We start from the raw sequence: 15,726 nt of genomic DNA on the forward strand, positions 1-15,726 counted from the left end.
CATTCTCATCTTTCCCACTAATTTGAAAGTTTCTAGAACATGAGGAACATATTCTATGGTTATCCTTCTCCTTGATTCTCAAATAATAATTTCTACACAGAGGAGCTACGATAAATGTTCATTAAATTAAGCATGTATTTTGAGACTGAAGTTTACACAATAATAAATGTACAAGAATGAATACATTACAGTTTCTATTCTCACCTAATTGAAAATATCCTACAGGAAAAATAAAATATGCATACAAAGAGCTATAATTTAATACATAAAATACACAAAAACATTTAGATGTTATTTTGATTAAAAAAAAAAAAACTAGATTAGGGGCCGGCACTGTGGTGTAGTGGGTAAAGCCGCAGCCTGCAGTGCCAGCATCCCATATGGGCGCTGGTTCGAGTCCTGGCTTCTCCACTTCCCATCCAGCTCTCTGCTGTGGCCTGGGAAAGCAGTAGAAGATGGCCCAAGTCCTTGAGCCCTGCACCTGCGTGGGAGAGCTGGAAGAATCTCCTGGATCCTGGTTTTGTATTGGTGCAGCTCCGGCCGTTGTGGCCAATTTGAGTGAAGCAGTGGATGGAAGAGCTCTCTCTCTCTCTCTGCCTCTCCTTCTCTCTCTGTGCAACTCTGACTTTCAAGTAAATAACTAAATTAAAAAAAAACTAGATTAAGTTAGAAACACACTTTCATGCACATTCTGTTTAAACCTGAGGTCTGATCATCACCCAACTCTTTCCTTTCAGAAATGATTGTGAACAGTGTTGGAGAAGACGCTTTATCTCATGGATAATCTACAATGTGATTAATTCTCAGAAACAATCCAAAGTGGACTGTAGTTTTATTTTATATGCCCAGAGAGATGCAAGCATGTGAACTAGGATTTTTATAAATGAAGCACCATGTGAGAACTTTTAATGGAGAATACTGTCTATAACGATAATGTTATAACCATTTCCACAGATAGTGACTAAACAGGCGTTAATGACTTGGATCTGTACTGTTTGAATATGTCTGTAAGATACATTATAATATTTAATGACTTCTTAAAAATTCTCATTCATTCAGAATTCATGGCATAGGCACAATACATGTTTTTATTTAAGCAGTTAATGTCGCTCCCCCTCTTCGTGGAGGAACGACACAGGACCCTGCGCTGTTCTTTCGTCTGCTCGGCCCTCCCCGGGTTTGCTGCTGGTTCTTCCCGGGTTGGCTACTATCCCTTCCACCTCCGTGGAAGGGCAGTTCCCCCTGGCCGCATTCCCCACTTCCGCAGGGGAGCGGCACACCGCCGGCTTTCTCGGGGGCTGCACGGGTTCCCTTAGATGTTCCCCATAGATGTTCCTGGTGCATGCCGTTTCTCTCCTCCTTTATAGTCCTCCTCCGCCAATCCCAACTCGGCTGCCCACACGCCGAGTACGCTGCTCTCCAATCAGGAGCAAGTCCTACAGTTTATTAGTTGAACTGGAGGCAGCTGTGCAGAAGCTGTTTACTTCTCTCCCAGCGCCATATTGTGGGAGAGCAGATGCATAGAATAAGTCCTAATTCGAGTAACTTAGTCTAGTCCGGATTGCTCCCCACAGTTAATACAAGCAAGAGGGGCTGGTGTGGTGCAGTGGGTTAATCTGCCTCCTTTGATGCTGGCATCCCATATGAATGCCGTTTCAAGTTCTGGCTGCTCTAATTCTGATCCAGCTTCTGTTAATGTGCTTGGGAATGTATTGCAAGATGCCCAAGTACTTGGGCCCCTTCCACTCACTTGGGAGACCCATATAGAGTTCCAGGTTCCTGGCTTCAGTCTGGCCCACCCATGGCCGTTGACATCATTTGGTGAGTGAACCAGTGGATGAAAGATGTCTGTCTATGTGTATGTGTCTATCTCTGTCTCTCGCTGTGACTCTGTCTTTCAAATAAATAAATATATCCTTTTAAAAATTCAGAGAAGTCATAAGAATTACACTTTAACAGAATAAGGCAATGAATCAATTGCATTATCAATCACTCTAAATTTAAGCTTAATTTAGTACCATAACTGTACAAGCCTATGTTCTAGCAAGCAAGGATGTCCAGGCACTAGGTTTCTCAAATTGAAACTTAGGAAATGTGAATAGGAATTTCTAACTTGTTTCTATCTGCTGTCAAAATGTGTGAGAAATGAGTTGATTTGTTAAACATCCTTTGTGGGATTAACAGAACAGGAGAGAAGGTTAGACATGTAGACATAAAAAAGATGACTTTGAACAGCGGTATGTGATAAATTTCATCAGAACTCAGAATAGAGAGCAATCACATTTGGAATAAACCAGATGTCTGTTTTGATTTTGTGATAATGAATAAATTGCTTGCCATATGTTTAGCCCAGAACCTGGTCACTGTTCTGTGGATGATATGTATCATTTCCCAAATATTCACTTAACCAAATGAGATAAGTCTAACACAATACTAGAAAAAGCTTTTCTATTTTCAAATGGAATTGGGCACTGATTTATCTTAGTTTAGCTTTCTACTTCATTCCTCTACTTCACACAATGGAGATGATTCCAAGGTCACTACAATAATGCAAAGACCATGGGTGCTTTGGTATTATTGAAAAAATTGCACTGAAAATCAAAAGTTGTTCTATTGCAGTGGTTATTAACTCTTTAGTCTGAGGATCTCTTTAAAAATTTTTTAGAAACCAAATATCTTTGGTTTATATATTATATGCACCAATATTCACTATATGAAATTAAAAGCTGATAAAATTTTAGATATTTACTGATTTCCTAACAATAACACATTCATTACATATTAACATTAGAATGAAATTTCACTATACTCATGATAAAACAAAGGATGAAAATAGCCAATAATATTTTGGTATTATTTTGAATATATAGCTGACCATGCAGGTCCCCTAAATGTCTTCTATGTCCCTAGGGGTTTACAAATTATCTAAGTGATATTTCAAATCTTTATGGTTTTCCTTTTTGTCTTGAATGTCTAGAACACAGACATAATCTGTATATAATGTTCATGCAAAGTGTCAATATACACAGATATTCCAAAAGTGAAAAACTGTGTTACTATTTTATATTCTGTCCTGATTTTTATGCAGCCATAGGCATGAATGAGCAGATATGGCAGTTATTTTGTTCATTAAGAAAAACAATAAAATAATTACTTTATAACTTATCTTAGTCTCCTCTATTTCCTAAAACATTATATTCCCATCTTCATGGTAAAAAGATAACAACATATTCTTTTTTAAAAATTTATTTGTTTGACAGGTAGAGTTATAGAAAGTGATAGAGAGAGACAGAGAGAAAGGTCTTTCTTCCGTTGGTTCACTCTCCAAATGGCCGCTACGGCCAGCACCACGCCGATCCAAAGCCAGGAGCCAGGTGCTTCTTCCTGGTCTCCCATGCGGGTGCAGGGGCCCAAGCACTTGGGCCATCCTCCACTTCCTTCCCGGGCCACAGCAGAGAGCTGGACTGGAAGAGGAGCAACTGGGACTAGAACCCGGCTCCCATATGGGATGCCGGCACCACAGGCAGAGGATTAACCAAGTGAGCCATGGCGCCAGCCCCAACAACTTATTCTTTAGGAAGAGTGATCATGATTGTCTTTTTGGATAAATTGATACTTAATATCATCTTTCCAGGGAACTATAAGAAGTACTTAGCAAATGAGTATCCAGATGGCAAATCTCAACTGCCAATGACTTGACCCTTCAGACTTAGAGAAACTCTAAAATGTGCAGATCAAGGAAAGACTGGCTATAGCCCAAAATGCTATGGAAAAATATGTGGAAATAGTCACTCTACCTTGCGCTTGATACTACCCACAAGGTTGGTTTTCCCTTTTTGGAAGAATGGATGTTGAAATTCCTGCATATTTTTCTTTTCCTTGACGTGAAATACACTATCAAACGAAATCACCTTTCGGAAACCATCTAGTAAAAAAAGAAAAAGAAAATAAGATAATATAACAACAACAACAACAACAACAACTGCTTCTAAGTAGATTCTGAAGGGAGAGTTAGCAACCATCAGAATAAATAAACAATACAAAAAAATTGACTGCTACAAAATATTACATTGGTGAATAATTTTATACTCAGGAACTGAGATTTCAATAGTAAATTCTTTTTTGTTTATTTACATAAAAGGAACATATTTCAAGTACTTCATATATAGCTTTAAGAACATATTGACACTTTCCATCATCTCTCCATAACTTTCATCCTCTGTCCTCCTTCCTTTCTTTTCTTTCAATTTTTGCAATGACATATTTTCAATTTACTTTATAATCATAAGCTTAATCCTCCACTAGAGACTACTATTCCTCAGGAGTTTAGCAAGCATTATAGACAACAGTCAAATCAGAAGATGTCAGTTTAGCTCGAAATACATTAAGATTTTTTGTACTCTATATATTAGTTACAATTAATCAGAGAAAACATATGATATTTATCTTTTGGGGGTTGGCTTATTTCACTAATCAATAATAGTCCCAAGTTGTATACATTTTGTTGCAAAAGACAGGATTTCATTCTTTTTATGGCTGAGTAGTATTCCATCATGTGTAAATGTAACTTTTTTTAGCCAGTCATCAGCTAATGGACATCTGGGTTGATTCCTTATCTAGGCTATTGTAAATTGAGCTGCCATAAATACAGAAGGTACAGATAATTATTTCACATTCTGATAGAAAATGCTACCTTTTTTAAAAATAGAATTTATAAATAACTCTAGGGTACTAGTGTGGAAGCATGGACAACTGAAATCTATGTACAATCCTTAGACTGTATTTTAACCCATAGATTCAAATTTCTGAAACACCCACTCTATGCTGACATATCTCAACAATTTATTGAGTTGGAGAAAACGGTTTTATCTTTTCATGTTGCTCCATTCAATATTTGAAAACGATTCAAAGGAAGGCAGTCTGAGAAAGGAGAAAAAGCAATGGGACTTGAAGCGATGACAAGTGAGGTTATCTGTTCCTGAGTAATCAAGAATTTGAAGTATTTTGTATGTAAGCATAGATGTTTTTAATGTAAGAATTCACAGCCATGGGTAATAAAAAGGAAGCAAAATAGAGACTAGTAGGCATACTGTTCAAAAAGAGCAGAAATGCCACTTTCTAGATGCAGCCTGATGTACTTATTAATAGGGAGTTGGGAAAGGATAACAATAGGAGTGTAATGAGGTGATTCAAAATTCTGTTGATACTAGATATAACTTACCCATCTCATTACTCTAAGCTCATGTAGGAATCTGGATTTATGAACACACACAGAGATTCATAGTTCAAAGAAAGTAATCAAGGAAGGGAGAAAAATATATTGGTAGCTGTTAGCCAGAGTGGGTATGTATGAAAATGTTCATATGTGTAGAAAAGTCCAGATAGGAGTTGGGGCAAGATGGTGGTATAGTAGTGGAACGTTCCTGGTCACACAGTGAAAAATGGATGATTAATGAGTAGAGGGGATACAAGCAGGGGGCAGAATCACAAAATGTTTGGGCGGAGTGGACCCGGAGTCCACCAGAGACTGCTCGGGGCCACACTGGAGGAAGCAGAGAGGTGGCTGAGGTGTACAGAAGGAGTGGCAAGGGTTCCAGTGAGGAGAGAGGTGCCGCTTCCTCAGCAAACCAGGTGAGAGGTTGCGAGTCCATGGAGATGCACAGTAATGAGTGGGAAATTTGGTGAATAGCACTTGGAGCTCTAAGTGGGAAGAAGGAGAAATTCTGGGGGATGGGCAGAGAGGTTGAACACGCCAGGATCCATTGGTGTCATCCCCCTCCCTCCAGCCAGAGCTACAGCCATCGGGGAGAAGCCATACTGATTGTTTACATTTTCGAGTGTAAGCAGTGGGCTGCAGCGTCTGCTTCCCACACACAAACTCATCAATTGTAGGGGCCACCTCACAATACGCCCCACCTGGGAACAAGGATCACAACAATTCAGAGTGATTTTCCCACCACCATGCAAGTTGTACAACGAGTAATACTAAACAACGAAAACCCAAGCTTGTTTTATGAACAAGCAAACAGGGAGCCCAGCCCCAGTAGACGGGGCTTCTTAGTACACCAAAGCCCTGGTACCCGCCTTCATCAGGACCCAGAAATAAACAAAACTCCAGGAAGTGGAGCTGCATGCTTCCACTTGCAATGGGCACAGACACATAGCAGCTCATAGCAGAGGGAAATCAATTTAAAACTAAAACCAAGCAGAAACCAAACAGAAATGCCAAGAACAAAGGAAAAAGCTGGAATAAGAATAAGGAATAATTTATAAACTCACCAATGCAGCAATCTAAATCTTCAACAATGGAGGCTGAAGAAGAAATTGAGACTGTGCCAGGAAAGGAATTCATAAAATTAATAATCATATTACTTAGAAGAAATCAGAAACAGATTCAAAATCTGAATGAAAAAACTCCCAAGAAATTGAGATTTTAAAGAGAAGCCAAAATGAACTACTGGAAATGAAAAATTCAATTGACCAGATAAAAAATGCAGTGGAATCTCTTAGTAATAGAACAGATTAAATAGAAGAGTGAATATCAGAACTAGAATACAAACTTCCGGAAATAATAGTCAAACCAAACACAACAAGAAGAAATTAGAAAATTAAAAATCATGGTTGCAGATTTACAAGACTGTATCAAGCGATCCAACTTATGGATCATAGGAGTTCCAGAAGGTGTGGAAAGAGAGAACAGATTATAAGGCCTTCTTAATGAAATTATATCAGAAAACTTCTACAACAGGCAGACTGAAAGAGACATCCAAGTATAAAAAAAGCACAGAACTCCCAACAGACACAACCAGAAAAGGAATTCACCACAACACATTGTGGCAACACTCAGCTCAGTGAAACACAAAGAACAGATCTTAAAATGCGCCTTAGAGAAACAACAAATCACATTCAGAGTTAATCCAATTAGACTCACCTTGGACTTCTCATTGCAAACCCTACAGGCAAGGAGACAATGGTGAGATATATTCCAAATACTAAGAGAAAAAAACTGTCAACTCAGAATACTGTACCCTGCAAAACTCTCATTTATGGATGAAGGAGAAATAAGGATTTTCCACAATGAGCAGAAATTGAAAGAATTTATGTCTTTACCCCTAGCCCTACAAGAAAGTTCAAGGCTACACACAGAAACACAGAAACAGGAACTTCACTACAAAAGAAAATGAACATAGATAATGATCCAGCAAAAGTATAAACTAAATCCAAAATACATAAACAGGTCTATTTAAGGAAACATGGCAGGGAAATGACAGTATTTAACAATAGTTACACTGAATGTAAATGGTCTCAGCTCCCCAGTTAAAAGACACAGATTAGCTGAATGGATTAAAAAAGAAAACTCATCTATCTGAGCCTACAAGAAACACACCTTACCAACAAAGAAGAACACAGACTGAAAGTGAAAGGATGGAAAAAGATATTCCATGCTAAGAGAAACCAAAAAAGAGCTGGTGTGGCCATCCTAACATCAGACAAAATAGACTTTAACACAAAAACTATTAAAAGAGACAAAGAAGGACACTATATAATGATTAAAGGGTCAATTCAACAGGAAGATGTGACTATTATAAATGTATATGTAGGGGCTGACGCTCTGGTGCAGCGGGTTAAAGCCCTGTCCTGAAGCACTGGCATCCCATAGGGTGCTGATTCTAGTCTGGGCGAATCCTCATTTGATGCAGCTCTCTGCTATGACCTGGGAAAGCAGAGAAAGATGGCCCAAGTGCTTGCACTCCTATACCCACGTGGGAGACCAGGAAGAAGCTCCAGGCTCCTGGTTTCAGATTGGCTCAGTTCTGGCCATTGTGGCCATCTGAGGAGTGGAACAGTGGATGGAAGACTTCTCTATGTATCTGCCTCTCTCTGTAACTTTCAAACAAATAAAATAAATCTAAAAAAAGTATATGCACCTAATCACAGGGTGCCTGGCTATTTGAAAGAATTATTAAGGGATTTAAAGGGAGATATAGACTCAAATACAATAGTAACGAGGGACTTTAATACCCCACTTTCAGCAATGGATAGCTCAACCAGACAGAAAATTAACAAGGAAACAATAGAGTTCATTGACACTATAGACCAAATAGACCTAGCAGATAACTACAGAGTTTTCCACCCTATAGCAAGAGTATACATATTTCTCCCCAGTGCATGGAACTTTCTCTAGGATTGACCATATGCTAGGCCATAAATTGAGTCTCAGCAAATTCAAAAGAATCGAAATCATACCATGCATCTTCTCAGATCACAATGCAACGAAGCTGGAAATCAACAACGCAAGAATCTCTACATCATATTCAAACACATGGGGAATGAACAGCATGTTTCTGAATGAACAGTGGGTAATAGAAGAAATCAAAACGGAAATAAAAATATTTGTGGAAACAAATGAAGACGACAATACAACTTACCAAAATTTGTGGGATACAGCAAGAGCAGTGTTAAGAGGAAAGTTTATAGCAGTTGGTGTCTACATTAAGAAACTGGAAAGGCATCAAATAAATAAACTGTCTATGCACTTCAAGCATCTAGAAAAGCAGCAGCAAACCAAACCCAAAACCAGTAGAAGAAAAGAAATAACTAAAATTAGAGAAGCAATCAACAAAACTGAAACCTAAAAAGCAATGCAAAAGATTAGCAAACTGAAGAGCTGGTTTTTTGAAAAAATTTACAAAATTGACACACCATTGGCTGAACTAACCAAAAAAAGTAGAGAGAAGACTCAAATCAATAAAACTAGAGATGGAAAGGAAATGTAACAACAGACACCACAGAACTAAAAAGAATCATCAGAAACCGCTACAAAGAGCTGTATGCCAACAAACTGGGAAACCTATAAGAAATGGATAGATTCCTGGACACATACAACTTACCTAAATTGAGTCATGAAGACAAAGAAAACCTAAACAGACCCATAACCAAGACAGAAATTGAATTAGTGATAAAGGCCCTTCCAACAATGAAGAGTCCATGACCAGATGGTTTCACTGCTGAATTCTACCAGACATTTAAAGAAGAAATAACCCCAGCTCTTCTCAAATTATTCCAAACAATTGAAAGGGTGGGATTTCTCCCAAAATCTTTCTATGAAGCCATTATCACCTTAATTCCTAAACCTGAAAAGACACAACAGAGAAAGAAAACTATAGACCAATCTCCCTGATGAACATAGATGCAAAAATTTTCAACAAAATCCTGGCCAATCGAATATAACTACACATCAGAAAGATCATCCACCCAGACCAAGTGGGATTTATCCTTGGTATGCAGGGATGGTTCAACATTCAAAAATCAATCAATGTGATACATCACAATAACAAACTGAAGAACAAAATACCATATAATTATCTCAATAGATGCAGAGAAAGCATTCAACAAAATACATCCTTTCATGATGAAAACTCTAAGCAAATTGGATTTAGAAGGAACATTCCTCAAAGCAATCAAGACAATTTAGGACAAGCCTGTGGCCAGCATCATACTGAATGGGGAAAAGCTGGTAACATTTCCACTGAGATTCAGTACAAGACAGGGATGCCCACTCTCACCGTTGCTATTCGATGTAGTCCTGGAGGTTTTAGCCAGAGCCATTTAGGCAAGAGAAAGAAATCAAAGGGATGTAAATTGAGGAGAAAGTAAAACTATCCCTATTTGCAGATGACATGATTCTATATATAAGGGATCCAAAAGACTCCACTAAGAGACTATTGGAACTCATAGAAGAGTTTGGTAAAGTAGCAGGATACAAAATCAATACACAGAAATCAACAGCCTTTGTATACACAGGCAATGCTATGGCTCATAAAGAGCTTCTAAGATCAATCCCATTTACAATAGCCACAAAACCAATCAAACATCTTGGAATAAATTTAATCAAGGATGTCAAAGATCTCAACTATGAGAATTATAAAACATTAAAGAAAGAAATAGAAGAAGATACAAAAAAAGGAAAAATCTACCATGTTCTTGGATTGGTAGACTCAATATCATCAAAATGTCCATTCTCCCAAAAGCAATTTACAGATTCAGTGAGATACCAATCAAAATACCAAAGACATTCTTTTCAGATCTAGAAAAAAATTATGTTGAAATTAATACGGAGGCACAGGAGACCTCGAATAGCTAAAGCAATCTTATACAACAACAACAACAAAAAGCCGGAGGCATCACAATACCAGATTTCAAGACATACTAAAAGGCAATTATAATCAAAACAGCCTGGTACTGGTAATAAAATAGATGGATAGACTAATGGAATAGAAAAGAAACTCCAGAAAGCAATCCAAACATCTAAAGACAACTTATATTTGAAAAAAGAGCTAAATCCAATCCCTGGAGCAAGGACAGTCTCTTCAATTAATGGTGCTGGGAAAACTGGATTGCCACATGCAAAGGTATGAAGCAAGACCTCTACCTTACACCTTACACAAAAATCCACTCAGCATGGATTAAAGATCTAAATCTATCACCTAACACCATCAAATTAATTGAGAACACTGGGGAAACCCTGCAAGACATTGGCACAGACAAAGAATTCCTGGAAAAGACCCCAGAGGCACAGGAATCAAAGCCAAAATGAACAAATGAGATTACGTAAAATTGAGAAGCTTCTGTACAGCAAAAGAAAGAGTTAGGAAAGTGAAGAGGCAACTGACAGAATAGGAGAAATTATTTGCAAATTACGCAACTGATAAAAGATTAATAACCAGAATATGTAAAGAGATCAAGAAACTCCAAAATAACAAAACAAACAATCCAGTTAAGAGATGGGCAAAGGATTAAAACAGACATTTTTCAAAAGAGGAAATCCAAATGGCCAACAGACACATGAAAAAGTGTTCATGATCACTATCTGTCAGGCAAATGCAAATCAAAACCACAATGAGATTTCACCTCACCCCAGTTAGAATGGCCCTCATACAAAAACCAACAAAAAACAGATGCTAGAGAGGATGTGGGGAAAAGGGCACCCTAATTCACTGTTGGTGGGAATGTATACTGGTACAGCCACTATGGAAGACAGTATGGAGACACCTCAAAAATCTGACTATGGCCCTATCATATGACCCAGCCATCACACTCCTGGGAATTTACCCACAGGAAATGAAATCAGTAAACAGAAGAGCTATCTGCACCTCCATGTTTATTGCAGCTCAATTCACAATAGCTAAGACATGGAATCAATCTAAATGCCCATCAACTTAAGACTAGATAAAGAAATTATGGGATATGTACACTATGGAATACTACACAGCATTAAAAGAGAATGAGATCTGGTCTTTTGTAACAATGTGTATCAATCTGTAAAACTTCATACTTAGTGAAACAATCCAGTCCCAAAGGGAGAAATAACATATGTTCTCCCTGATCTGTGAGAATTAATAACGCTCCTAAACTGAAAGCTATAGAATTGAAATTGAAACTTTAAAAACAATGACTTGAATAGCCATCATCCTGACTATCAAAGGACAGTTTTTTTAACTTTTATTTAATGAATATAAATTTCCAAAGTACAGCTTATGGATTACAATGCCTCCCCCCCCCCGTAACGTCCCTCCCACCCGCAACCCTCCCCTTTCCCACTCCCTCTCCCCTTCCATTCACATCAAGATTCATTTTTCGTTTCTCTTTATATACAGAAGATCAGTTTAGCATCTATTAAGTAAAGATTTCAACAGTTTGCTCCCACACAGAAACATAAAGTGAAAAATACTGTTTGAGTACTAGTTATAGCATTAAATCTCAATGTACAGCACACTAAAGACAAAGATCCTACATGAGAAGTAAGTACACAGTGACTCCTGTTGTTGACTTAACAAATTGACACTCTTGTTTATGGCATCAGTAATCACCCTAGGCTCTTGTCATGAGCTGCCAAGGCTATGGAAGCCTTTTGAGTTCACCGATCTTAACTTATTTAGACATGCTCATAGTCAAAGTGGAAGTTCTCTCCTCCCTTCAGAGAAAGGTACCTCCTTCTTTGATGACCCGTTCTTTCCACTGGGATCTCACTCGCGGAGATCTTTCATTTAGGTTTTTTTTTTTTTTTTCAGAATGTCTTGGCTTTCCATGCCTGAAATACTCTCATGGGCTTTTCAGCTGGATCCGCATGCCTTAAGGGCTGATTCTGAGGCCAGAGTGCTGTTTAGGACATCTGCCATTCTATGGGTCTGCTGTGTATCTCACTTCCCATGTTGGATCATTCTCTCCCTTTTTTATTCTATCAGCTAGTATTTGCAGACACTATTCTTGTTTATGTGATCCCTTTGGTTCTTAGTCCTATCATTATGATCAATTGTGAACAGAAATTGATCACTGGGACTAGTGAGATGGCATTGGTACATGCCACCTTGATGGGATTGAATTGGAATCCCCTGGTATGTTTCTAACTCTACCGTTTGAGGTAAGTCAGCTTGAGCATGTCTCGAATTGCACATCTCTTCCCTCTCTTATTCCCACTCTTATATTTAACAGTGATCACTTTTCAGTTAAGTTTCAGCACTTAAGAAGAATTGTGTATTGATTACAGTATTCAACCAAAAGTATTAAGTAGAACAAACAAACAAAAAATACTAAGAGGGATAACATATCAAGTGGCTCATCAACAGTCAGGGTGAGGGCTGATCAAGTCACCGTTTCTCATAGTGTTCATTTTACTTTAACAGGTTTCCTTTTTGGTGCTCAGTTAGTTGTCACCTATCAAGGAGAACAAGTGGTATTTGTCCCTTTGGGATTGGCTTATTTCACTCAGCATAATGTTTTCCAAATTCCTAACAGGGATCACTTTTCAGTTAAAATTTAAACCCCTAAGAATAATTGTGTGTTAATTACAGAGTTCAACCAATGGTACTAGAACAAAAAAAAAATACTAAAATGGATAAAGTATTACATTGTACATCAACCGTCAGGACAAGAGCTGATCAAGTCACTGTTTTTCATAGTGTCCATTTCATTTCAACAAGTTTCCCCTTTGGTGCTCAGTTAGTTGTCGCCAATCAGGGAGAACATATGATATTTGTCCCTTTGGGACTGGCTTAATTCACTCAGCATGATGTTTTCCAAATTCCTCCATCTTGTTGCAAATGACCGGGTTTCATTGTTTTTGACTGCTGTATAGTATTCTATAGAGTACATGTCCCATAATTTCTTTATCCATTCTACTGTTGATGGGCATTTGGGTTGGTTCCAGGTCTTAGCTATTGTGAAATGAGCGGCAATAAACATTAATGTGCAGACAGCTTGTTTGTTTGCCAATTTCATTTCCTTTGGGTAAATTCCAAGGAGTGGGATGGCTGGGTTGAATGGTAGGGTTATATTCAGGTATCTGAGGAATCTCCAGACTGACTTCCATAGTGGCTTAACTAATTTGCATTCCCACCAACAGTGGGTTAGTGTCCCTTTTTCCCCACATCCTCTCCAGCATCTATTGTTGGTAGATTTCTGCATGTGAGCCATTTTAACCGGGGTGAGGTGGAACCTCATTGTGGTTTTGATTTGCATTTCCCTGATTGCTAGTGATCTTGAACATTTTTTCATGTGTGTGTTGGCCATTTGGATTTCCTCTTTTGTAAAATGTCTATTGAGGTCCTTGGCCCATCTCTTAAGTGGGTTGTTTGTTTTGATGTTGTGGAGTTTCTTGATTTCTTTGTAGATTCTGGTTATCAACCCTTTATCAGCTGCATAGTTTGCAAATATATTTTCCCATTCTGTCGGTTGTCTCTTCACTTTCCTGACTGTTTCTTTTGCAGTACAGAAACTTCTCAATTTGATGCAATCTCAAATGTTAATTTTGGCTTTGACTGCCTGCTTCTGGGGTGTTTTCCAAGAAGTCATTGCCGTACCTATATCTTGCAGGGTTTTTCCCAATGCTCTCTAATAATTTGATGGTGTCAGGTCATAGATTTAAGTCTTTAATCCATGTTGAGTGAATTTTTGTGTAAGGTGAAAGGTAGGGGTCTTGCTTCATGATTCTGCACTTGGAAATCCAGTTTTCCCAGCACCATTTATTGAATAGACTGTCCTTACTCTAGGGATTGATTTTGGATCCTTGATCAAATATAAGTTGGCTGTAGATGTTTGGGTTGATTTCTGGTGTTTCTATTCTCTTCCATTGGTCTATCCATCTGTTTCTGTACCAGTACCATGCTGTTTTGATTACAACTGCCCTGTAGCATGTCCTGAAATCTGGTATTGTGATGCCTCCAGCTTTGTTTTTGTTGTATAAGATTGCTTTAGCTATTCGAGGTCTAGATCTGAAAAGAATGTCTTTGGTATTTTGATTGGTATCTCATTGAATCTGTAAATTGCTTTTGGGAGAATGGACATTTTGATGATATTGATTCTTCCAATCCATGAGCATGGAAGATTTTTCCATTTCTTGGTATCCTCTTCTATTTCTTTCTTTAAGGTTTTGTAATTTTCATCGTAGAGATCTTTAACGTCCTTGGTTAAGTTTATTCCAAGGTATTTGATTGTTTTTGTAGCTATTGTGAATGGGATTGATCTTAGCAGTTCTTCCTCAGCCATGGCATTGCCTGTGTATACAAAGGCTGTTGATTTTTGTGCATTGATTTTATACCCTGCTACTTTGCCAAAATCTTCTATGAGTTCCAATAGTCTCCTAGTAGAGTTCTTTGGGTCCCCTAAATAAAGAATCATATCATCTGCAAAGAGGGATAGTTTGAGTTCTTCCTTCCCAATTTGTATCCCTTTAATTTCTTTTTGTTGCCTAATAGCCCTGGCTAGAACTTCCAGAACTATATTGAATAGCAGTGGTGAGAGTGGGCATCCCTGTCTGGTACCAGATCTCAAAGGACTGTTTTTTTATTTTTATTTTTTATTTCATTTTTTCATTTTTTCTTTTCTCTTTTTCCTACTGTATGTTGAACTCTTTACATAACATGAAGTTAATCATATGTATATAAAGTCAATTGAAAATTGATGCCAGTAAAAAATAAGAGGGGGAATAAGAGAGGGAGGAGGTAGTTTATACCTGTAAACTGTATAGTTCTCCAAACAGTCCTATGGACTTACTTCTGAGAGTACAGCTTAAAAACTTGTCATTGGACTCCAATCCCATTAAAATCGGTGGTAAAAATGCTATCTTAATTGTTAAAGTGATCATATTAAGTGTTAAATTCAACATATAGTTAGGATTATGTATAAAAGTGATGATATAAATAACATCAAGTGTTTGGTAATAATAATAGACAGAATTAAAAAGGAGGGAATGTCCAATATGGGAAGCAGTCCACACAGCAGACTCCTAGAATGACATTAGTTGTAAATAACACTCTGACCTCAGAAACAACCCTTAAGGCTTCCTGGTCTGGCTGAAAGGCTTGTGAGAGCATTTCAGGCATGGAAAGCCAAGACGCTGTGGCAAAAAATATCCTACACGAAGGATTTCTGTGAGACCCCAGTGGAAAGAAAGGGCCATTGTCGGCGCCGCGGCTCACTAGGCTAATCCTCCGCCTTGTGGCACCGGCACACCGGGTTCTAGTCCCGGTCGGGGCACTGGATTCTGTCCTGGTTGTTCTTCCAGGCCATCCCTCTGCTGTGGCCAGGGAGTGCAGTGGAGGATGGCCCAAGTACTTGGGCCCTGCACCCCACGGGAGACCAGGATAAGTACCTGGCTCCTGCCATTGGATCAGTGTGGTGCGCCGGCCGCGGCGGCCATTGGAGGGTGAACCAACGGCAAAGGAAAAC

At 38.4% G+C, this 15,726-nt stretch overlaps 1 protein-coding gene across 1 annotated transcript in view; it reads right to left on the reverse strand.

Moving 5' to 3' along the window:
* LOC103351887 (heat shock factor protein 3) overlaps positions 1-15,726 on the reverse strand; it is an 87,992-nt gene that overhangs the window by 47,416 nt on the left and 24,850 nt on the right. Inside the window, exon 3 of the mRNA XM_051827140.2 lies at positions 3,798-3,925. Coding sequence (XP_051683100.1) covers positions 3,798-3,925 — 128 coding nt within the window. The remainder of the gene's footprint in view (positions 1-3,797; positions 3,926-15,726) is intronic.

The sequence above is a fragment of the Oryctolagus cuniculus genome, chromosome X, assembly GCF_964237555.1.
Source record: "Oryctolagus cuniculus chromosome X, mOryCun1.1, whole genome shotgun sequence".
In the NCBI taxonomy this organism is placed as follows: Eukaryota; Metazoa; Chordata; class Mammalia; order Lagomorpha; family Leporidae; genus Oryctolagus; species Oryctolagus cuniculus.